The sequence below is a fragment of the Mauremys mutica genome, chromosome 7 (assembly GCF_020497125.1).
Source record: "Mauremys mutica isolate MM-2020 ecotype Southern chromosome 7, ASM2049712v1, whole genome shotgun sequence".
NCBI classification, from domain to species: Eukaryota; Metazoa; Chordata; order Testudines; family Geoemydidae; genus Mauremys; species Mauremys mutica.
The window spans coordinates 95,824,733-95,848,951 of record NC_059078.1 but is presented as its reverse complement, the minus strand read 5'-3'; the positions used below and the strand labels follow the sequence as shown (position 1 = coordinate 95,848,951).

General features: G+C 46.8%; 1 protein-coding gene across 1 annotated transcript; it reads right to left on the bottom strand.

Annotated features, from left to right (window-relative positions):
• Nucleotides 1-9,814, bottom strand: LOC123374705 (interferon-induced protein with tetratricopeptide repeats 5-like). Its single transcript, XM_045024911.1, has 2 exons — nt 9,683-9,814; nt 1-2,340 (listed from the first exon to the last, which is right to left on the bottom strand). Exons 1-2 carry the CDS (start codon nt 9,685-9,687, stop codon nt 900-902), a joined length of 1,446 nt encoding a protein of 481 aa, XP_044880846.1. The 5' UTR covers nt 9,688-9,814; the 3' UTR covers nt 1-899.
• Between the last annotated feature and the right edge of the window lie 14,405 nt (nt 9,815-24,219).

The following is a 24,219-nucleotide window of genomic DNA, read 5'->3' as shown; positions in this document are numbered from 1 at the left end:
TGCAGTTTAATAATTTACAAAAATACAGCAAAGTGCAAATGGTACATGGTTTATAAGATTCTCATTGGAAAAAAGATACAAGCAGGGCTCTTTTTTCTTCTTAGTTAAACAATTACTGCAAACAGTCAATTATGAAACCTTACAGACTTCCAAACTCACAAAAGTCCATGACCCATACTGAATTCTGAATATAGCTCCAAAGTGTGCATCTTAGTAACACTATAAATCCACCCTGTCCAAAATTATAAAACTCATCAGTAGTATCCAATCCATATCATTATTTCTTGCCCTCATAGAAGGAGGCACTCAATTATCTGATGTCTTGAAATAGTATGAACTAACAGACTCTTCATAAATTTTAACCCTCATCTTTTCCCAGTGTACTGCATGTTCTGATGATTCATGTTGAAGCTATGTATCTAAGAGCAGAAATGAACGCAAACACAGATATTTACAGAGATCTTTAACTGAGCCAAAAGACAGATTAACTATTATACATTCTCCACAGTTATACTCTTGGCAATATGCAAGTTAGAAAACATCATTTTCCAGGTTTTACACAATCACCAGCCGGTGGTGCTACCAACTTCTGCATCTGTTACACTTTTTCACTGCAAGCACTGCAGAATAAGTGTTCTTTGTTATCAACATAAACATAGTTATTTTGCAGTGGGGAGAGGACACAAGAGATCATTAATTGCTAGGATTATAAATTCTGCACTACATGCCAATAAGTAATGTCCAAACTATAAGCCTAATTCCAATGCAAGTTTTGCCTAAATGAGGAAATCAGGCTATCATACAAATAATGCAGGAAATTGACAAACTTATCATATACAGTTTTGAAAAAAAAAATTGGGTGGTTATAGAAATGGATTCTCTGCCGGGTGTTAGAAGCTTTAGATTTCTATGGAAAGCTGTATCTCACAGAGAGCGCTTATGTATTCTTCATTATCAGGCTCCAATGCCAGGGCTTTCTCATAACACTCAATTGCTTGAGGCTTCTCCCCATTCAGTTGGTGAATAAGTCCAAGAATACTGAAATTTTTAGCATCTGCAGTTTCTCTCTGAATTCTCCTTTCTATTAATTTCTTCAGAGCATATTTACACAGGTTTCTTTCATGCGAGTTTTTCTCAATTTTCAGCCCTTTTGTGTAATGATTAATGGCCTCAGATTCGGACTTTTTGTGATATTCCAGAAAGCGTCCATAGCGGTAGTGGAGTTGTTGCTTCTCATCACAGGTGAGTTTCTCCATCTTAAATACTTTTTGAAAGGTGTCTTCTGCTTCTTGATATTGATTTCCTTCTGCATACATGCTTGCTAGGTCAATATAGGCATACATAAACTTTGATTTTTGCTCCACCACCATTTTAAAATGAAAAATGCAAAATCGAATCAGTTCCTCCATCTGCTCTCTAGGTGGATATTTTGTAGCTTTTTTCATTTTGTATAATTGTGTTCTGTAGCAAAGACCTATCTGATGATGCAGGAAGTCAGAGGTTGGTGTAAATTCTAATGCCTTTTTCAAAAACCCCAGTGATTTCTCCACTAGTCCTTTTTTTCTGTAAAACTTTGCAGCATATCGCAATAAATAGGGAAGATCTGGGGTTTTTTGCAATGCTTCTTTGATGTACTTTTCTCCTTCTTCGACTTGGTCTATGTCCTGAAGTTTCAGTGCAAGGAGTGCCATAACAAAAGTGTCATTTGGATTCAGTCTTACTGCACGCCTTAAAGGTTCCAGTGATGAGTCCTCACCAGAAGAGCCTTTTGTAAGAAAATCTTCCAGGCGGTATATGGCAATTGCATAGCCAGAATTAAATTCTGGATTGTTGGGTTCCTCTTCCAGAGCCTTTTCAAAGCATGTCTTTGCTCTTTCATAATACTTTATTCCAAACTTTAATAGTGCCCACCCTTGTTCACAGTAGATCTCAGGGAGCTGAATCTTATAGCGAGATGCACTTGAGAGCTTTTTGCAGCTGCTTTCTACCTTGCCTATGTAGGATTGAGCTTCCTGAAGTTTGTTCATATGGTAATAGACCCAAGCATAGTTCCCCCAGGTAACAAGACTTTTCCTGTCAACCTCATCTGCATGATTTGTCTGAACTTCTCCTTCAGCTTTTTGTAGACTTTCCAGAGCTTCTTCACTGTTGCCTTTCATGTGTTTCACATAGGCTAGCAGATTATAGTTACTGATTTTGGATTTTGTGATTAGAAACTCAATCTGATCACAAATTGTTTCCTCTAAGTTATCAAGATCAACATCATCCTTCAGCAAAGTCCATGTAAAATGGCATTCAAGTTGCAGCAAGGCAGTTTTTAGCGAATTCTTGGAAATATTGCTAGAGGGGAAAAAAAGAAGCATGTTTAAGCCTTTGTAAAGAAGAAGAGATTCAAATTAAAACTTTATTTACCCCAGAGGACAATTATCTATCTTTTATTTTGCTTTTCTGTACCTGTTTTTAATTTACAATGTTGCCATTCTTAACTAGTAAGATAGCACTAATGTCACCTTTACAGATGCTTCAGAGAGAGGGTGCATCACAAGTAGTACTAACCAGAGAACAATACTTTGAGAAACCAAAGATATGGAGCTCATAGGTCTGAAGATTTGAACACCATTGGTTATTCATATTGTCTCTGTTACTCTGATCCCATGTAAACTACAGTAACTCCTCACTTTTCTTGTCCATGTTGGATCATTTTTACTCTGTACAATTAAATTATCTTGTATTATGTTACCCTAGTAGAGTGTTCTGTGTAGTTAAAGGATAGAAAGGTGGCATGAGGCCTAAATTGGTTAGTACTTCATTTGGGCTATGTTATACCAGATCTGCACACTTCCACTTATTTGTTTGTCTGGGGATAGGATGTTATTCAGGCCTGATCTACACCTAAAACTAAGGTCAACCTACCTACATCGCTTAGGGAGAATTTTTCAACCCCCGAGAGACAAAGTTAAGATAACCCAAGTTCCAAAGTTGATAATGCTAGGTCAACATCAGAAGCAGGAAGCCTGCTAAACAACCAGTGGGGCCGCTGGACTATCGTATCGAGATGCTAAAGGAGCACTCAAGGAAGGTAAGGCCATTGCAGAGATACTAAATTAATTCTTTATATCTGTCTTCACCAATGCAGAGGATGTGAGGGAGATTCCCAAACCTGAGCCATTCTTTTTAGGTGACATCTGAGGAACTGTCCCAGACTGAGGTGTCTTTAGAGGAGGTTTTAGAACAAATTAAATTACACAATAATAAATCACCAGGACCAGATGGTATTCACCCAAGAGTTCTGAAGGAATTCAAATGTGAAATTGCAGAACTACTAACTGTGATATGTAACCTATTATTTAAATCAGCTTCTGGACCAGATGACTGGAGGATAGCTAATGTGATGCTAATTTTTTAAAAAAGCTCCAGAGGTGATCTCGGCAATTACAGGCCAGTAAGCCTAACTTCCGTACCAGGCAAATTGGTTGAAACTATAGTAAAGGACAGAATTATCAGACATATAACTAAACATGATTTATTGCGAGAAAGTCAACATGACTTTTGTAAATGGAAATCATGCCACCCAATCTAATTCTTTGAGGGGGGTCAATAAACATGTGATCAAGGGTGATCTAGTGGATATAGTTTTCAGAAAGTCTTTGACAAGGTCCATCACCAAAGGCTCTTAAGCAAAGTAAGCTGTAATGGGATAAGAGGGAAGGTCCTCTCATGGACTAGTAACTGGTTAGAAGATAGGAAACAAAAGGTAGAAATAAATGGTCAATTTTTCAGAATGGAGATAGGTAAACAGTGGTTTCCCCATGGGTCTATACAGGGACCAGTACTGTTCAACATATTCATCAATGATCTGGGAAAAGGGGTAAACCATAGGCGCCTACTTCTACTCATGCCGGTGGGTGCTCAACCCCCTCTGCCACCAACCCTGCCTGACTTCACCCCTGCCCCGTCCCTCCCCTCCCTGCCTGCCCCCATTCCAACCCCTTCCCCAAAGTCCCTGCCCCAACTCCACTCCCTCCTTGCCCCTATTCTGACTCCTTCCCCAAATCCCCGCCCTGGTCCCACCTCTTCCCCGCCTCCTTCCTTGAGTGTGCCATGTTCCCGCTCCTCCCCACTCCCTCCTGGAGCAGCTGTTTGGCGGTGGCAAGCGCTGGGAGATAGGCAGAGGAGTGGGGACCTGGCACGCACAGGGAAGGAAGCGGAGGTGAGGTGGGGGGGCGGGGAGGGGAGCTTGGCTGCCAGTGGGTGCAGAGCACCCACTAATTTTTCCCCGTGGGTGCTCCAGCCCCAGAGCACCCACGGAGACGGTAAAAAGTGAGGTGGCAAATTTTGCAGATGATACAAAACTGCATCTCCACAAACAAATATTTGTATAGCTTAAACAAAATAGAGCCCTAAATCAAATACTTATTTGTTACTTGGCAGAACTCTGGTGGAACACAGAAGATCTAGCAGCTTGTATGCCAATGTATGTGCTGCCACACAATTGCAAAATCATGCATGCTGAAGGTGCTGGAGAGAGAGAGCAAGGGGTACAACTGGAGGATTGGGGAAGGAAAGATGAGATGGGATTGTGGAGACCTATTAGCAAATTGTGGGGAGGTCAGGAGAAGAGGAGCCAGAAATGAACTATTAGAGCAGGACTGCACAACTCGTAAAGCGGAGAGGGCCATATTACTTCAAAGAAAACAGCTGAGGGCCGAAACCCCCTGGCCCCACCGAACCCCTCCACAGCACTGCTGAACCCCCCCGCCCAGCGCCACCCAGCCCACAGAAACCCCTCCAGCGCTGCCGAAACACGCCCTCCCAGACCTGCCCGCTCCACTGAACCAAACCCTCCTTCCCTAGCGCCGCCCCACCGAAACAGCGGTATTGAACCTTGGTAATACATTATAGCGGGCCCCTAAGGTAGTATAATTAAGGCAAAAGAAAAATGTCTTTTTGCTAGAAGTAGAATAAGATCTTCCCCACACTTTGTAATCAATTGCCCTGTTGAATGAATGAGGTGTGACTGAGGAAGACGTGGAAAGTAGCACCTCCAGACAGCTGCAACCCTTGGAGAGGGGATGGGAGATCAGTAGAACAAGTCAGCCTCCGACTCACCACTTGCCTCCTCAGCTCCCCTCCCCCACCGCCCGCTCACCTGCCCCCCTGCCACTGCCTGCCCGCTCGCCTCCTCAGCCACTGGCTCACCTGCCTCCCGCCACTGCCCACCCGCTCACCTCCTCAGACCCCCTCCCTCACCCACTGCTTCCCTACTCATACCCCGTGGGCCGCACAGTGAGCCCACGTGGGCCGCATATTGTGCAGGCCTGATCTACTGAGTGTGGTCATCCTATTTATATAAATGTATCACTCTTGTATCTGAAACTAGAAATATGAAATATAACTTTGAGGGCCTATTGTAATTATGCAAAGTGTGAGCATTAATGGTGGTTTGGACTCTTGATGGCTCCCATCAACCAGGACAATTGACGGTTGATGGCTCTGTTGGCAGGTAGGCCTTCCTGTGAGTCAGGCTGGAAGGAATGAAGGTTTGGGGTCTTACAGTGACATGTGATCATGTCACCTGAACTGGAATCCATCTTTAACTTGGTGTTTTTCCATTGAGAAGGAGGGGTGGGACCCCAGAAGGACAAAGGATTCCCGCCTTATGCAAAAGATATATAAGTGGGTGGAACAGAAGAAATGGGGGGCCATTATGAGCTACCACCTGAGCTGGAACAAGGGCTGTACCAGGGGAAAGGATTGTGCCCAGACTAGGAATGCATCCAGTCTGTGAAATAAATTTATTGAAACATCTCTGAGGGTGAGATTCTATCTGTATTCAGTTTTATTACTGTACTAGGCTTAGACTTGCGTGTTCTATTTTATTTTGCTTGGTAATTCACGTTGTTCTGTCTGCTACTACTTGGAACCACTTAAATCCTACTTTCTGTATTTAATAAAATCACTTTTTACTTATTAATTAACCCCGAGAATGTATTAATACTCGGGGGCGAGGGGAGGGGGGGGGGAACAGCTGTACACATCTCTCTATCAGTGTTCTAGAGGACGAACAATTTGAGTCCTGTATAAGCTTTATACAGGATAAAATGGATTTATTTGGAGTTTAGACCCCATTGGGAGTTGAGCATCTGAGTGTTAAAGACAGGAACACTTCTGTAAGCTGCTTTCAGTTTAAGCCTACAGCTGTCAGGGGACACGATTCAGACCCTAGGTCTGTATTGGAACAGACTGGCATGTCTGGCTCACCAAGACAGGGTGCTGGAGTCCCAAGCTGGCAGGGAAAGCAGGGGCAGAAGTAGTCTTGGCACATCAGTTGGCAGTTCCCAAGGAGGTTTCTGTGATGCAACCCATCACAATAAGTATTGGCTCTATACTTGGATTTCAAATGTTTGCTCCTGGGGTAACGCCCACAACGTCCAGCATATCTTGGAGAAACAGTTGTTTAACAATAGACCATGGGAGACACCCATCTACACTGAGTGGACTGTCATGTAAACGTGCTGTCTGGAGTGTAGGTAATGGCTTTCTGCAATGACTGAGGGAAATTGGGCATGAACATGTGACTTGCCCACGTGACTCCAAACTTCCATCTTGTTGCTGTGATTTTTCAACAGTAAGAACAATGGCATGCCTTCCACTTGGCAAAAGCTATAAAAGGCCCTGGAAACACCTCCATTTTGTCTTCAATCCTGCTTCTTACCTCTGGAGGAACCTTGCTACAAACTGAAGCTCTGAACAAAGGACTGAATGACCCATCCAAGCTGTGGATGTACTCCAGAGACTTGACTTAGGCCAGCAGTTTATTCACTACAAAAAGAAGGATTCTGCATGGATTCCTCCTGAAGGTCAAAACAGACTGGACTTCTACATAGATTGCTTCCGTCGACGTGCATGGGCTGAAATTGTGGAAAAGCAGCATCACTTGCCCCATAACCTCAGCTGTGCTGAACACGATGCCATCAACAGCCTCCGGAACAACTCTGACATCATAATCAAAAAGGCTGACAAAGGAGGTGCTGTCGTCATCATGAATAAGTTGAAATAGGAACAAGAAGATGCTAGGCAGCTCTCTAACTCCACATTCTACAGGCCATTATCCTCTGACCCCATGAGGGTTACCAAAAGAAACTACACCATCTGCTCAAGAAACTCCCTGAAAAAGCACAGGAACAGATCTGTACAGACACATGCCTAGAACCCTGATCAGGGGTATTCTATTTGCTACCCAAGATCCATAAACCTAGAAATCCTGGACGCCCCATCATCTCAGGCATTGGCACCCTAACAGCAGGATTGTCTGGCTATGTGGACTCTCTCCTCAGGTCCTATGCTACCAGCACTCCCAGCTATCTTTGAGACACCACTGACTTCCTGAGGAAACTACAATCCATTGGTGATCTTTCAGAAAACAACAAAAACACTAACCCAGGAACCTACCCTGGCAACAAAGCCCGATGCTAACTCTGTCCACATATTTATTCAAATGACACCATCATAGGACCTAATCACATTAGCCACGCCACTGGGGCTCATTCACCTGCACATCTACCAATGTGATATATGCCATCATGTGCCAACAATGCCCCTCTGCCATGTACATTGGCCAAACTGAACAGTCTCTACGCAAAAGAATAAATGGACACAAATCTGACATCAGGAATCATAACATTCAAAAACCAGTAGGAGAACACTTCAACCTCTCTGGTCACTTGGTGACAGACTTAAAGGTGGCAATTTTGCAACAGAAAAGCTTCAAAAACAGACCCCAATGAGAAACTGCTCTGCTTGAATTAATATGCAAACTAGATACCATTAACTTGGGTTTGAATAGAGACTGGGAGTGGCTGGGTCATTACACATATTGAATCTATTTCCCCATGTTAAGTATCCTCACACCTTCTTGTCAATTGTCTGAAATGGGCTATCTTGATTATCACTACAAAAGTTCTTTTTCTCCTGCTGATAATAGCTCATCTTAATTAGCCTCTTACAGTTGGTATGGCAACTTCCACCTTTTCATGTTCTCTGTATGTATATATATCTTCTTACTGTATGTTCCATTCTATGCACCTGATGAAGTGGGATATAGCCCATGAAAGCTTATGCTCAAATAACTTTGTTAGTCTCTAAAGTGCCACAAGTACTCCTGTTCTTTTTGCCATTACTGTATGTAATTGATTCCTTTAACCAATTTTAACTCTCACCTTTCTTTCTTTCTATAAATAAACCTTTAGGTTTTAGGTACTAAAGGATTGGCATCAGCGTGATTTTGGGGTAAGATCTAAGTTATATATTGACCTGGGTATGTGGCTGGTCCTTTGGGATCGGAAGAACCTGTTATTTGATGAGACTGTTTGTAAAGAACCACGCATCTGAATCCAGTGTTTTTGGTGGTGATATAAGAACTGGAAAGCCTAAGGAAACTGCCTTTATGTTTTCTTGTTAGCCAGTGTGGGGAAACAGGAGTTTACTTTTGTGGCTGGTTTGGTATATCTTATAAAAGAATAACCATCAGTTTTGGGTTGTGTTTCCCCTATTTCTCAGCAGTTCGTCCTGAATTTGGCATCCTCAGTTCTGACCCAATAAGGCACGGTTACAGCAGGTTAAACATCTTTTAGCTTAATTCAGCGCAGAAGCATTAAATGATGTTACTTTCAGAATCATCATAAGTCTGGAGTTTGCTCCTTTAAAATATTAGTGAAAAGAACTCCCTAAACCCCCCCGCACCCAGATATCCAGAAGTTGGTCTCCTTTTCTGTGGTATCAGTTTGCAGCACAAAAATCATACTCACATTTTCTGGTTCCACCCGCAATGGTAGTAATTAGAATGTTAGTTTTCTGATCTGAGAGCACAAATCATCTACTTAGCCACCCACTTGACCCTACCGTACTCGTGGCAACAGTGCATTGTGGGCACAAGCTTTGTTGGTGTAAATTCCACCCATGAAAATGGAGAGGGGTTTGAGGCTTGAACATCTGGAACTGACAGAATTAAATTTCTAACAATACCATCACTTTAATCTAGTCCTCATTTTAATTAACACAAAACAATTACTTACATTTGGTACCATACCTGCTTAAATACTTAAACTCAAGTAAATTATAGTTTAGAATTTTCATATGAAAGAAAAACACAAATCCTCAGCACAGGGGGATGGACTAGATCAGTGACTACCCCTTTCAGGAGTCTGATTTGTCTTGTGTACCCCAAGTTTCACATCAGTTATAAACTACTTGCTTACAAAATCAGACATAAAAATACAAGTGTCACAGTAAACTTACTGAAAAATTGCTTACTTCTCATTTTAATTGATATATATAAAATTATAATACATGTATATAATTATATACATATAATTATAAAATAAATAAATATTGTACTTATATTTAAGTGTATGGTGTATAGTGCCATATAAATAATTCATTGTCTGTATGAAATTTTAGTTTATAATGACCTCACTAGCGCTTTTTATGTAGCCTGTTGTAAAACTAGGCAAATACCTAGATGAGTTGATGTGCCCTGGGAAGACCTCTGTGTACCCCCAGAGGTATGCGTACGCCTAGCTGAGAACCCCTGGACTAGATGGCTGGCCAACCTCTTAAGGTCCTTTCCAGCTCTACATTTCTATGTAATAGGCACAGTTCAGAGTTGCTATTGTTTACTTACCTCATGGCTTTGCTTTGCTGATCTGCTGTTGTAATGCAGCTTGGCCTCTTTTCTTACTAACCTGGGATGTTGAGGCTGGCTGCTGTTCCTCTACTCTATTTTATATGCGTTCCAGCATCATGTGACATGGGCTGTGCCTCAGCAGTTTCGTGAAGTAAATGGAAACTAGAAAGTGAAAGCTATGCACAGCTCTCCAGAGGCACAATAGAAAAACTGAACTAGCTGCTGCCGGGGAAACTGAAACTTAAAGCACTTGGATCTGTTTCTTCTGTTTGCATTTGGCTTTATGCCATTGATTTAACTGTTCTGCAGAGACTAAGGCAATAATAGCCCAGAGTGTTCAGGTAGACCTTCCTAATATCAAAGAATTTAAGGCTCCACTTTGTTTAAAATATAAAGATTTGTAGAAATAGATGGAGGAAAGATTTGTGGCTAGTGGATTGAACAAAAACATGGCTCAGTGGAGAGATTGGGAGTCAGTTTCTACCCCTGGTTCTTCCACTGAATCATGTGACTTTCGACAAGTCACTTTGGTTCAGATTTTAAAAGAATTTACGTGTTGCTCTGCTCAGTGTTGGAAGTCCTAAGTGATGTAGGTGGTTAAGTCCTATTTTCACAGGTGACTGAGGTACTTAGGGTAGGATTCACAAAGATATTTAGGTATTAAATGCCTTTTGATTTCAATGGGAGGTAGGTGCTTACATAAATTTGTGAATCCCACCCTTAGGAGTCTAAGGGTACGTCTTCACTACCAGCCAGATCGGCAGGTAGCAATCGATTTCTCGGGGATCGATATATCGCATCTCATCTAGATGCAATATATCGATCCCCGAACGCGCTCCTGTCGACTCCGGAACTCCACCAACGCGAACGGTGGTAGCGGAGTTGACATGGGGAGCCACGGACGTCGATCCCGCGCCGTGAGGACAGTAAGTAATTCGATCTAAGGTACTTCGACTTCAGCTACGCTATTCACGTAGCTGAAGTTGCGTATCTTAGATCGATCCCCCCCGAGTGTAGACCTGCCCTAAGTGTGATTGAAAGTCAATGGGACTTAGGGCTGGTCTACACTAAGGGGAAAAATCGATATAAGATACGCAACTTCAGCTACGTGAATAACGTAGCTGAAGTCGAAGTATTATATCGATAACTTACCCGTCCTCACGGTGCGGGATCGATCTCCGGGGCTCTCCATATCGACACCGCCACCGCCGTTCGCGGTGGTGGAGTTCCGGAATCGATATAAGCGCGTTCGGGGATCGATATATCGCGTCTAGATGAGACGCGATATATCGATCCCTGAAAAATCGATCGCTACCCGCCGATACGGCGGGTAGTGTAGACATAGCCTTAGACTTCTAGGTGGCTATGTCACTTTTGAAAATGGGACTTAGCCATCTACGTCACTTTGCTCCTTGCAATGCTGAGCAGAGCAATGCCTAAATACCTTCAAAAACTGGGCCTTTCCTGTGCACTTTTACTGCACAACCATGCTGGGTGCTGTGAGATTTGTATTATTTAAAACACAAGGAGCCAGCTTGCTCCACATGCAGGACTAACCAGTTTAGGTGACACAGGAAATGGTGTGATTTTTGTGTTCCCTCTAGATCATTACCTTGAGGGAGAAAAGGAAAGCTTTGCTTGTCACAGACTAGGCAATCAGAGATCTGCAGGAGGCTGAGGCCATCTGCAGGAAGACCATGTGCCTTTTGGGAGTTGGGGGTGGGGCTGGAGCATATCATAGAATATCAGGGTTGGAAGGGACCTCCGGAGGTTGTCTAGTCCAAACCCCTGCTCAAAGCAGGACCAATCACCAACTAAATCATCCCAGCCAGGGCTTTGTCAAGTCTAACCTTAAAAACCTCTAAGAAAGAAGATTCCACCACCTCCCTAGGTAACCCATTCCAGTGCTTTACTACCTTCCTAATGAAAAAGTTTTTCCTAATATCCAACCTAAACCACCCTCACTGCAACTTGAGACCATTACTCCTTGATCTGTCATCTGCTACCACTGAGAACAGTCTAGATCCATCCTCTTTGGAACCCCCTTTCCGGTAGTCGAAAGTAGCTATCAAATCCGCCCTCATTCTTCTCTTCTGCAGATTAAATAATCCCAGTTCCCTCAATGTCTCCTCATAAGTCATGTGCTCCAGCCCCCTAATCATTTTTGTTGCCCTCCGCTGGACTCTTTCCAATTTTTCCACATCCTTCTTGAAGTGTGGGGCTCAAAACTGGTCACAGTACTCCAGATGAGGCCTCACCAATGCCGAATAGAGGGGAATGATCACGTTCCTTGATCTGCTGGTAATGCTCCTACTTATACAGCCTGAAATGCCGTTAGTCTTCTTGGCAACAAGGGCACACTGTTGACTCATATCCAGCTTCTCGTCCACTGTAACCCCTAGGTCCTTTTCTGCAGAACTGCTACCTAGCCACTCGGTCCCTAGTCTGTACCAGTGCATGGGATTCTTCCGTCCTAAGTGCCTATATGTCTATACATTGTAGTGTCTATATATTGTGTATATTCTAAGTGTCTATATATTGTAGCTGGGACCAAGCCTCTCAGCCCATGGTGACAGATTTGTGTTGGGGGGCTCAAGCTAGTGCACTAAAAATAGTGGATGTTCTGCAGTGTGGATGTTACAGCTTGGGCAGCAGCTTGACCTCTCCTAGTTTGGGTGGCTAGCTCGAGTCTGTGCCACAGCTGCAACATCCACACTGCATCAATATGTGGATTACTCGAGCCCTTCTAGTTTAAGTTTGTCTGGCAGTCTGGCAGCCTCACTCCTCTGCAGTGTAGACATACCATGAATTACCTCCAGGACCTGCTGCCCCACCCCTGCCCTCCATAGCAGCAGATATCCACTGGAGTTGTGCTGCCAAGGCCTCCAGCATTGGCCACTGCTCCCACAATCCCCAGAGGGGGTTCCAATCTGCAGAGGGGGCTCCGTCAGTATTAATGCATATGAAGAACTCCCAGTGGCTTGTTTGGGACCAGGATGTGTGTGGGGGAGAATGCTTGTCTTGTCTCTCCCTGGTACTTTCCCACTCTCTCTCCATGTGTGGAACCCCAACACCCGTGCAGGGGCTGCCATTAGGTCTGGAACAAGGTGGGGAGGGGGAATGATGCCACAGAGGAAGTAATCCCCCATTTTGTGCCCTAGCCTGGGCAGTGATCTTGACTTGGCAAGAGAAGAAGGGGGATGTAAGCCTTTCATTGGAATGGTTACTGCTAGTGAATAAGGTTTGATTTTTATTGATTTTTACTATCTTTAAATACCAGATGCTAGGCTTTAAATGTGTTCACATACTATTTCTCAGTACAATGTTATTTATATTGCAATATTGCCTATAAGCCCCAAACAGGAATTGGGGGGTCCCATTGTGCTAGGTACTGCATAGACATTAAATGTGTGTATGTCTATAGAGTAAAGATGGTCCCTCTGTATTCTGTACATGCATACAGTAATGAAAAGATGAACCTTACCCCAAAGAGCTTGCAGTCTAGAATATAATGTAGTTCTTCAGCCTTTGATGCATGTTACAGTACCTGCCTCTCTGATGAAGCTTTACCACCATAAGCAGAATGACATTTATATCAACTGCCTTCTCCTTTCCCACAAAAAGAATGCACCAGGGAAGGGAGAAGAACTGAAGGCTCAGTGAAGTCCACTAAGAACCTTAGTATTCTAGTCGGTTAACCCGGAAGGTACTCAGAAACTGTGGCAATGAGTGCCAGTATAAAGCTCTTAGGTAGGATTACACAGTAGTATCAGACAGTACAGATGTGTATTTAAAGATGGGTCAAAATTGTTCTGTAGTTTTTTGCTAGTGCTTAAAACCCAGCAAAAATAACTCATTTATTTTCATCGGCCAAACTGAATTGAATGCAAATCATAAACAAACAGCATTACAGATGAAAAGTAAATCCAGAGTCAGAAGATTCTGTGGTGTGTTTGTGGGGGAGGGAGGGAGACGAAGGAGATGCACTCATACCTGATCATCATCTACAAATGAGGAGAAAGTGGCAACTGCTTTCAGTAAGACTTGCTCCGGTTTTTGCTAGGCACCATATAACCTATTCTTCGATTTTAGTGTCCTTTCAGTTTTACAATCTAAGATTTTCATTCACATCATTTGTAAAATAAAATAAATGTTTTTTTTTTTAAACATTTGACAATGTCCCTCCAAAACTCATCCTGGAGGAATTTACGCATATGTACCCAGAGTATTTTTAGGAAAGGACAGTCCCTAAAACTTTACAGCATTGTACCTTGTGAGCTTTTACATCTCCAGCATAGATCAGTATCAGCTTCCCCCATTTCATGAAGTTTTAAATGATGTATAGGAAAGCCTGTGAAAAAGATGCAGATGAGACTGGAAGAGGTTTTAGAGAAAATATCTATTCATTATTTTAATCAAAGTAATCTAACTGGTAACAATTTAACAGCTGGAATAGGTTCAGAAGTGTTGGGTATTTTAGAAAGGTTCTATTGTAAGACTTTGTAGTTCCATGCAGTGAACTTATCAAGAATTCAGATTTCTTTCTACAGAGGCAGAGGGTTGAAAGAAAAGGGTGGCAATTAACCAATGTCTAATTTGCAAAGCTGATGTTGTCATTGCTTGCTGTGAAGGTGCATATTTTGCTTTTTATTTACCTGGGTTGCTAAGGGCATTGTCTGTTAGTACTCGCCATATAAATATAAAGTGTCCTGTGGTTTCCAGTTTGGGGACTTTGACATTTGAAGAACATTGGGTCTGTCCTGAGTTGTCACACAAAGTAATCTTGCTAAAAGTGAGCGTACGATAGTCAGAAGACTGTCAAAAACTGGAAATCATTCAAAGGACCATTCTGTGGAATGGTACAAAGGACTAGGGGTGGAATTCAGCCCTCTGCATAAAGTGGACCAAGGAAACGGACCAAAATATAGTACCAACTATAGGCTTAGTTACAAATCAGGCTCTGAATCCTGAGGAAAGAATGCCAGTTTAAGCTGGAACTGTATTGCCAGAGGTTTCTGCAATGATTATCTATACAATTAAACATGACTTTTGTTTTTTATTTCAAAAGATTAATCTGAGTTTAAAAAAATCCAGATTTTTTTTAACCTAAACATTTTACCACAGCAGTCATGGAGAGTACTGTGGAAGCCCACAGCAATTAGGCATTTGATTGACAGAGGGAAGAAGCAGTAGGATGAGAATGAAGGGGGAGAGTAGAGGTCTGAATGGATCCAGGTATGATAAGAAAATTTAAAATACGAGAAACAGTAATAGTGGAGAGAATACTTAGAGAGATTCACCTGATACCACTCAACTGTGGACTTCGTGCTTGTGGTTTATGACCTCACCAAATATGTCAGTTATTTATTTCCTTGTATTACGTTGTTGCTTAGCATTTAGTCTACATTGTATTCACAAAGTCCCTTTTTATCAGCAGTGGAAAAGGTTGGCTCCAAGTCATACCTATTTAACAGGTAAACTGCTGAGTGCTTTGGCTGGGATCTTTATCTAATGAGATCTCTATCATGCAGGTATGACGACTTTGGCACTTATTTAACTTCCTATTTATGGTACCAGAGTATGTGTGTCAAGCAGAATGATGAACTGTGTCCCCTCAAGCGTATTTGTATGGGGATGGGGGAATTAAGGAGTTTTCCATCTGAAATACAGCAACTTATGTCAACAACTATGTATCTATTGGGTTTCCGGGAAACGGGGCGGGCAAAGCCCGCCCCATGCTAACGGATCCCCCCCCAGCCTAAGGGGAGGTTCCACAGGGCCTCAGAAACTCACTAATTGCAGGGGACAACTAATAAAAGAACAGGGACAGGAGTGCGGTCAAAGGGTCATAAGAAGGGAGCCTGACGGGGACACCGAGCAGAGAACCCCGGACAGCGCCCACTGCTCCTCGTCAACAACTATGTAGCAGGGTGAACCCCTGCTCCTTCCCTGAAGGGGTTAAAAACAGCCCTGGGATAGGGCTGTGGCAGGAGAAAACAGCCTTTAGGCTGGGCTGATTGGGGGAAGTGGCTGCAGCTGGGGCCATGCCCCAAACTGAACAGGGCCTTATAAGAAGGCCAGGGAAGACAGAAGCCCAGACAGTCTTCTTCTGCCTGAAGAGGAAGAAGGGCCTGGCTGCAGGGCTATAGGCAAGGTACCTAGGGTGAAGCAGGGCTGGGGAAAGGCTGAGGAGCTGGGGAGCTCCAGCCTAGAAAGCCCCAGGCTGCGGCCTAGCGAAGGGCCAACTGGTACTGGGGGTTGCAGAGGGCAGCCCAGGGGTAGGCCAAGGCAGCAGGTCCAAACCCCTTTGCCTGTGATGAGTAGGCTGATACTGCAGTCTGCCCTAGAGTGTGGGGCTAGACAATGACTGGCAGTAGCCAATACTGAGGCAAGGTGGGGATAGAGGGTGAGGGTTCCCCAAGGAGGGGAGACCCTAAGAGAAAGGGGTTACTGCCGGGGGGCAGCATCCCCTGTAAGAGGGCACCGGGTCCAGGGAGGGACAAGGGGGGCCTGAAGACAGGCGGATCACCGGCCTGCAGAGGGCGCTCCAGCGCTGGACAGAGCTAATTCCCGGAGTCACCAGCAGGAGGCGCCGTGGGGGTGAGTCTGACCCGTCTACAAACTATATTTAGGTAAATTTAACCCCAGATATGTGCCTAGATGTAACAGTGATGGGCAGAATAGATATGAATAAAACAGATCAAATGAAGGAAGGAGAAGGATTTTGAAAGCCCTCCTATGGCATGTCCACAACACTTGCTGCACGGTGATGTATTGACTTTTGAAACAGCTGCATCTGGAGCAACCTGGCAGTAAGAGCGAGTTCTTACTGGGACTGAGAGAGAAGTGAGCACAATAAGTCTGGAGAAAGTAGCACCAAAAGGTAGACTTTAAACACCAAAGCAATCAGTGACATTTTTTTAAAGAAGAAAGGAAATGGCAGAAAAGGGAGAAGAGAGGAAAAGGGGATGAGAACAAGAAAGATGATATTCATATAGTTGGTATTTTAGCCAGGAGGGTTTGCTTCCTGACTAATCTTCTCACTTGTGTGTGTAGCAAAAATCTCTGCTCCCTCCTCCCCTACCATATTCAGGTGACATTTCAAAGGCCTCTAAACATTTGCAAGATAAAGCTTACATCTGTATTGTACTTCAGAGCCAAAATGGATATCTGCTGACAATGAATTTTTCCCATAGCATCATCTGCTCAGAGATACCTACCTGAAATGTTGTTCACATTCTTTTCCATATTTGGAATCACTCCAATAAAATATTCAACCTGTCAGGATCATTTATCTATAGCTTTTGGTTTTTAAACTTTTTTAAAGTCCTATCTTGTGCTTCCAATTAGCCTGGTTTAGCAGCCACTAGTTCTACCTATTTAATGACCATGTTTATCAGCAGCAATTGTGACACTTGTAACATGGATTCAGCTCCTGAACCAATAAGAGAGGAGACACTATATTTCCTCCAGTTAACTTGACAGCAAAGCCAAAGTCCAATGATACACTGAGCAATATTTTTACCAACTAGGTCATTCTAAAGAAAACATGATACTTACTCAATGACAAAGGCCAGAGATGGGAAACTTTGTATTGTATAGACAGTGTTTTACTGTAGGTTGGGGATTTGGTACACTTTTCTTCAGTGCAATAAGAATGCAGTTATACAGATTTTTGCACAAATGAAATGGCAATACTAACAAATAATACCCTTAAATAATCCTGGTGAATAAAAGCAAAATATAAAACTTCACAACAAACATCATCAGTTTTGTAAAGACATTAGATAATTGCCACCTTTTCTGCTCCTACCAGTACTTGACTTTTTTGTCTTTTGGCCTCTCTGCTGGTATCACTACCTTGACTACCTGTCATTGCATGTCCTTTACCATAGCCTCTCTGATTTTCAACAGCTTCACTGCTGAAACTGGGAGACTGAATCCATTAACATGATGGTTATATCTTCTTCCCTTTTCTCCAACTCACTGATACTGGGTTTCTGTGTCCTGCTCAGGGTGTCAGCTAACACCAGTAATCATTGTGGACAATATCTGATCTCTACCTGGTAGTGCTGGAGATACATCAACATGTGCTGCAATGTCTCTGGAGAATGAAGAAGGGACTTGGCCATGATTGTCTGTAGGCATTATGGCCTGATATCACTTTTACTTGGTGGCCATATGTGTCCTGATGGAACTCAGCTCTATGTACATTAATGGAGAAAGGACCATTTGTCCCCAGGATTACTATGGACATTAATGGTGTGGAGGTTGCTCCAGTTATCCTGGGAGACCTGGGTTATCCTCTGCTTCCCTGAATAATGAAGACATTCACAGGCTGCTTGGACAAAAGGAAGAAACTTTCTAACTACCTCCCTCAGTAGGAGAATGGTAGTGGAGCATGCATTTGGCCAGTTGAAAGGAAGGTGTTTCTGTTTGCAGCCAGGGCTGGGGGTCAGTGCCCGTGGCCAGAGTCTGGAGCTGGGGCACGTGTTGTGCGGCCGGAGCTGGGTGTTGGAGCCGCTGCCACATGGCTAGAGCTGTGGGTCGGCACTTGGGGCCAGTGCCCACCACCATGTGGCCAGAGCCTGGAGCTGGATGCTGGAGCCTGGGACTGCATGGCCAGAGCTGGGGGTCAGCACTTGCTGGCACTTGCTGCTGCAAGGCCAGGGGTCGGCCCCCACTGCCTTGCAGTGGAGGATCAGCACCAGGGGCTGGGGCTGCACGGCCGAAGTTGGGGGTTGGCACCTGAATCCCTGCAGCTGGAGGCTAGGGCCACATGGCTGGAACTAAGGATTGGTGCCCAAATCCCCATGGTCAGAGGAAACTGCTGTGCGACTGGGGCTGGGACCTGGGGCTAGTGCCTCCTGCTGCACAGCCAGAGCCCAGAAGTGGAGTCAGTGGCCAGCACCTGCCACTGCATGGCTGGAACCAGGGGCTGGAGCCCAAAGCCCCATGGCTGGAGGCCAGGGCCATGTGGCTGGAGGCCAGGGCCATGTGGCTGGAGACACAGATCAGCACCTGCCGGGGCTGCATGGCCAGGCTCCCGAAGTCCTGCTGCTGGAGCCTGCTGTCCAACCACCATAGGGCTGATGCCTGAGCTCCTCTGCCCCCCAGGTGGGTTGAGAATTTACCTTGCTCCTGCAGTGTTGCGCCTCACCTGTCTCCAGAGGCAGTGCAGAGCAGCACATCCAGGAGGGGGAGGGGCCAATGTTCCCCCCCCCCCCCCCCCATCACCGCCCAAGAGGTTGTTGTGGCTGCACAAAAACCCCTTGGTGACCACATGCAAGAAATGCCGCTCTAGAGAATCTGCCTCTGGCTGGGACTTGGGCTGCATTGCAGGAATCAGGTTGGCTTTCTACTTGGCTGGCATCAGGGTCCTGAGTCGCAAAGAGACCCTGACTCTTAGGGGACAGCAGGCAGCAAGTTCAACAACCTCACCGGATTGAGTGGTTGTTTAGTGCAAAATTCTGTCCAGTCCCTCAAAAAATGGACAGGTTATGTGTCTTCTATCTGATTTCCCCCCACCCCCGTCTTCCCTGGTTTTAATATTATCTTGCACTACTCAGAATCGTGGACATCTGCTTTGCAATGTCCACAAACAGATCATAATTCTGGAGGCTGGCCACAAGAGCTTCTAACACTGTCGTTTCACCCCAGATGGCAATAGTGTGACCAGACAGTAAATGTGAAAAATCAGGACAGGGGGTGGGGGGTAATAGGAGCCTATATAAATAAAAGGGCCAAAAATTGGGACAGTCCCTATAAAATTGGGACATCTGGTCACCCTAGATGGCGATGAGATCCATCTCAGCATGGCTGCAGGTGGCTGTGTGAGGCATGTTGTTATGGGCCTTCTGGAGTAGCATTTCAGCCATGCTGATACATGGGAACCCAGGAGCAAATGGGCAAAATCTGGCCCTCCGGATTTAAAATGGCTTTAAAATGGCAGGGGGTGGGGGGAGAGATGTCCTGGCAACATAACACCAGAGCAGGGGAGGGTACACTGGTAAACAGGCAGACCAATAATGATCACCTGCAAAGCAGTGTGGGATAGTGACTGGAGGAATACCAAAGTGATGTGCAGCAGGATTGGGTGCACACAAACAACAGACCAACTAATTCAATTTGCAGCAAACAGCCCACTTTGCAAGAGGACTCCAGAGTTTGCACTAAATGTAGGGTTAGTGTGTTGTGGTGATTGCATTGTATGTACAAAAATGTGTCCAACCAGATTAACTCGATTTAAACCCCTTGTGTATGCAAGCCCTAAGTATCTACTTACTTTTACATCTGTATTATGCACAAGATTCAGGTCAAGCTTGTGGAGGCTTAAGTGCAGTCGCCCGGCTCCTAAAACTCAGGTTGTAGCAGTAGGTGCAAGGTGGTTGCAACCTCCCTGTAATAGTCTGGTGTTGGGGGCCGTGCCCTCTCAGGGGCCGTCGGGAGCCAGGCCGCCTCACTACACGGCCCAAATCAGTCTCTGGATTCAGAAGGTCTCGGGGTTCTGCCCCTCAGGCAGGGGCTGAACAGAAGGCACACGGTCACTGCAATGAGCCCCAGCCCTCAGTCAGGGCGGGGCAGCAAACCAGTTCTAAGCTCCGGTCCTTGCAACCGGAGCTGAGCAATCACAAAGTCACTAAGCCCCAAGCCCTAGCTCAGGGCAGGGCAGCACACCAGAGTCCAGGGGCTCCGATCCTTCCTGCAGGCTGAGCCACAATAAGGTTAATAAGCTAAGCCCAGGCCCTCAATCAGGGCGGGCAGTCACACAGCAGTTCTGAGCTCAGATCCTCTCAGCAGGAGCTGAACACACAGGGGCACTAGCAGGCCCAGGCCCTCAGTCAGGGCGGGGCACCAAACACTCAGTACTAGGTTTAGGGCTCCGGTCCTTGCCTCAGGAGCTGAGCAGTAGCACTAGTCTCAGAGCTCAGGTCCTTGCCTCAGGAGCTGAGCAGTAGCACTAGTCTCAGGAAGCCCAGGCCCTTAGTCAGGGCGGGGCAATAAACAATAGTTCAAGGCTCAGGTCCTTGTGTCAGGTGCTGAGCCACAGCAGGTAAGTGCAGGCTTCTCTGCCTGAACGCTGGTAGGAGGGGGAGTCTGCCACCCGTGAGTGGGGTGGCAGGGGGGGCACAGGCCCACCCACTCCACTGTGCCCCAGCCCGGGGCCCTAGCAGTGGCGTGGATCCGCTGCAGTCAGTGGGGATCCTGGCCGCAACACACTGACGTGCCCTCAGCCGGACAGGGTTCGGCTACCCCCGGGCTACACTCCATCTCCCCCTCCTTGGGTACCTGCTCGTCGCTGGGCTCGGCAGCGGGGTCCCACACCATGGGCTCCTCGGCGTGCTGAAGGCAGTCTAGGGCTGCTCCTCTGGACTCGGGTCAGGGGGCCGTTCGGGCCGCTCCTCGGGGTACCGGGCTCGGGGCAGTCTTGGCCAGTCCACCTCGGGGTACCTGGCTCGAGGGAGGCTCGGTCCGTCCACGTCAGGGTACCTGGCTCAGGGCAGGCTCGGTCCAGCAGGAGCCCGATCAGGAACGTCTGTCCTCTCTGGCCCCTGGGGTCCAACTGAGCGCTGAGGCCGGGCTTTTATACTTCCTGTCCCGCCCCTTGACTTCCCGGGGGGTGGGGGGGGGTGGGAACAGGTGGCAGTGGCTCCGCCCACTGAGGTGGCTGTTCCGGTTCCTCCCTCTCTGAGGCCGTCGGGAGCCAGGCCGCCTCACTACACTCCCACTGTTGCGCAGTAGTGTAGCTAGGGGAGGAGCGGGGGGGAGTGGCTGCTCCCCCACTGAGCACAAGCGGTGCCTTGTCAATTTCCTGGCGCCTTTGTACTCACCTGGCGGCGCTCCAGGTCTTCGGCATCACTTCAGCGGCGGGACCTTCACTTGCTCCAGGTCTTCGGTGGCATTTTGGCAGCTGGACCTTCAGTACTACCGAGGGCACCCGGAGTGAGTGAAGGGCCTGCCACCGAAGACCCAGAGCGCTGCCAGGTGAGTAAAAGTGCCGCAGCGGGTGGCAGCTTTTTTTTTATTGCTCCTCCTGTTCCCTCCACCTGGCTATGCCACTGACTGTTGGGGGAGTAGGTGTTGCTAGGTGGGTAGGAGGTTTGACCACGTCAGAGGATGTATACTCTGATCCAGCACCTTCCTTCAGCAACTCCCACTGCAGGGCTCCCATGTAACCCTTAATGGAAAGCCTCAAAGAAGATGGTGTCTGTGCAACTGTCTACATCCTTTAGGGTGGATCCCTTTGGGTGTAATTTAAACATCCCTGGGACAGGGTTGATGCATCTGATTCACAGTCATTAAGCTAAGTGTGGGTGCAAGAACAATATTTAACAATTATAGTGCTTCATACTTGTGAAGCGCTGTGCAACATTAATTCTCACAAATTATCAGCTCTTCAGGGCATGGATTTATATGTCCAGCACATTATCTCATTATAAGTTATGTGTAGGCTGCTGGCATCTGTAATTAATAGGTGAGCAGAGAAAGTGCCAATACCGTTATCTTCTATGGTCTGTGCCAGTGGTTCTCAACCAGCGGTACATGTATGCCTAGGGCTATGCAGAGGTCTTCCAGGGGGTACATCAACTCAGCTAGATATTTGCTTAGTTAACAACAGGCTACATAAAAAGCACTAGTGACGTCAGTACAAACTAAAATTTCATATAGACAAAATGAGAAGTAATCAATGTTTCAGTCAGAGTGTGCTGTGCCACTTTTGTATGTTTGTCTGATTAAGTAAGCAAGTAGTTTTTAAGTGAGGTGAAACCTGGGGTATGCAAGACAAATCAGATGCCTGAAAGGGCTAGAGCAATCTGGAAAGGTTGAGAACGACTGGTCTATGTCATACAGGCAGTCAGGCTCGATGATCACAGTAGTGCCTTCTGGCCTTGAATCTATGAAAAATCATTACTCCCTGCTTGTCATCTGCACTTGTTTCACACTTTAAATGGAGTTAAATTAAACTAAGCTAGGCAAAGATCAGTCTTTCTGGGAAGAGCCCATTGTATTTTGGGGTGCCATCAGGGGCGGCTCTAGAAATTACGCCGCCCCAAGCAGGGCGGCGCGCTCGCCGCCCTTCCCCGGTCCCGCGGCTGGAGCAGAAGTGTCTGCGGCGGGTGCGCTGGTCCCGCGGCTCCAGTGGAGCATCCGCAGGCATGACTGCGGAAGGTCCGCCGGAGCCAAATGCCGCCCTGCCGGCAAAATGCCGCCCCACGCGCCTGCTTGGCGCGCTGGGGTCTGGAGCCGGCCCTGGGTGCCATAAAATAGTAAACTTGGGCAAAGGAGGATTGGCATGTGAGGGGTGCCCTGGTTTGGAGGGAAGTGCTCTGGGTGTGTGTTAGGAGACAATATGTTTTTTGCACGTGTGGAGGAGTATTGCAGGGCTGAAGTGGGATTGGGGGATGCAGTGTGTGTGTGTTAGTGGGTGTTGGGCTGCAGTGGGATGGGATTGGGGGACAGTGTGTGTGTGAGTGTGGGGGGGGTGTTGGGCAGCAGTGGGATGCGACTGGGGGATGCAGTGTATGTGTGCGGGGGTGCTGGGCTGCACAGGATTGGATTGGAGGACAGTGTGTGTGTGACTAGCAGTGGGCTGGGATTGCGGGATGCAGTGCGTGTGTGTGGGGGTTGCTGGGTTGCAGAGGGATACGACTAGGGGATGCAGTGTGTGTGTGGGGGGGTGCTGGGCTGCACAGGATTGGATTGGAGGACAGTGTGGGGGGGTGTTGGGTTGCAGTGGGATGGGATTGGGGGACAGCGGGGGGTGTTGTTGGGGTTGCAGGGATGGGATTGGCAGATGCAGTGTGTGTGTGGGGGGTGGTTGGGTTGCAGTGGGATGGGGTTGGGGGACAGCGGGGGGTGTTGTTGGGTTGCAGTGGGATGGGGTTGGCAGATGCAGTGTGTGGGGGGGTGGTTGGGTTGCAGTGGGATGGGGTTGGGGGATGCAGTGTGTGTGGGCGGGTTGTTGGGTTGCAGTGGGATGGGATTGGCGGATGCAGTGTGTGTGGGGGGGTGGTTGGGTTGCAGTGGGATGGGGTTGGGGGATGCAGTGTGTGTGGGCGGGTTGTTGGGTTGCAGTGGGATGGGATTGGCGGATGCAGTGTGTGTGGGGGGGTGGTTGGGTTGCAGTGGGATGGGGTTGGGGGATGCAGTGTGTGTGGGCGGGTTGTTGGGTTGCAGTGGGATGGGATTGGGGGACAGCGGGGGGTGTTGGGGTTGCAGGGATGGGGTTGGGGGCTGCAGTGTGTGTGTGTGTTGGGGTTGCAGGGATAGGATTGGCGGATGCAGTGTGTGCGTTGGGACGGGATGGGGGCGTGCCCACGTGGAGGGGGGATTAGTTAGGCAGGTGTGGCGGGGGCAGGGTTGTTATCACTGCCCCGGTCCCTGCAGCAGGCTCCACTCCCGCCCTCAGCACGACCGGTGCCCGCCGCCCAGGGGCCCGGGCTAGACGGGGAGGGGAGAGAGGAAGGCGGGCGGGGCGACCCCTGCTCCCGAAGCCGCTGATTGGCGCCGCGCCGTGGCCTGAGGGGGTTGGG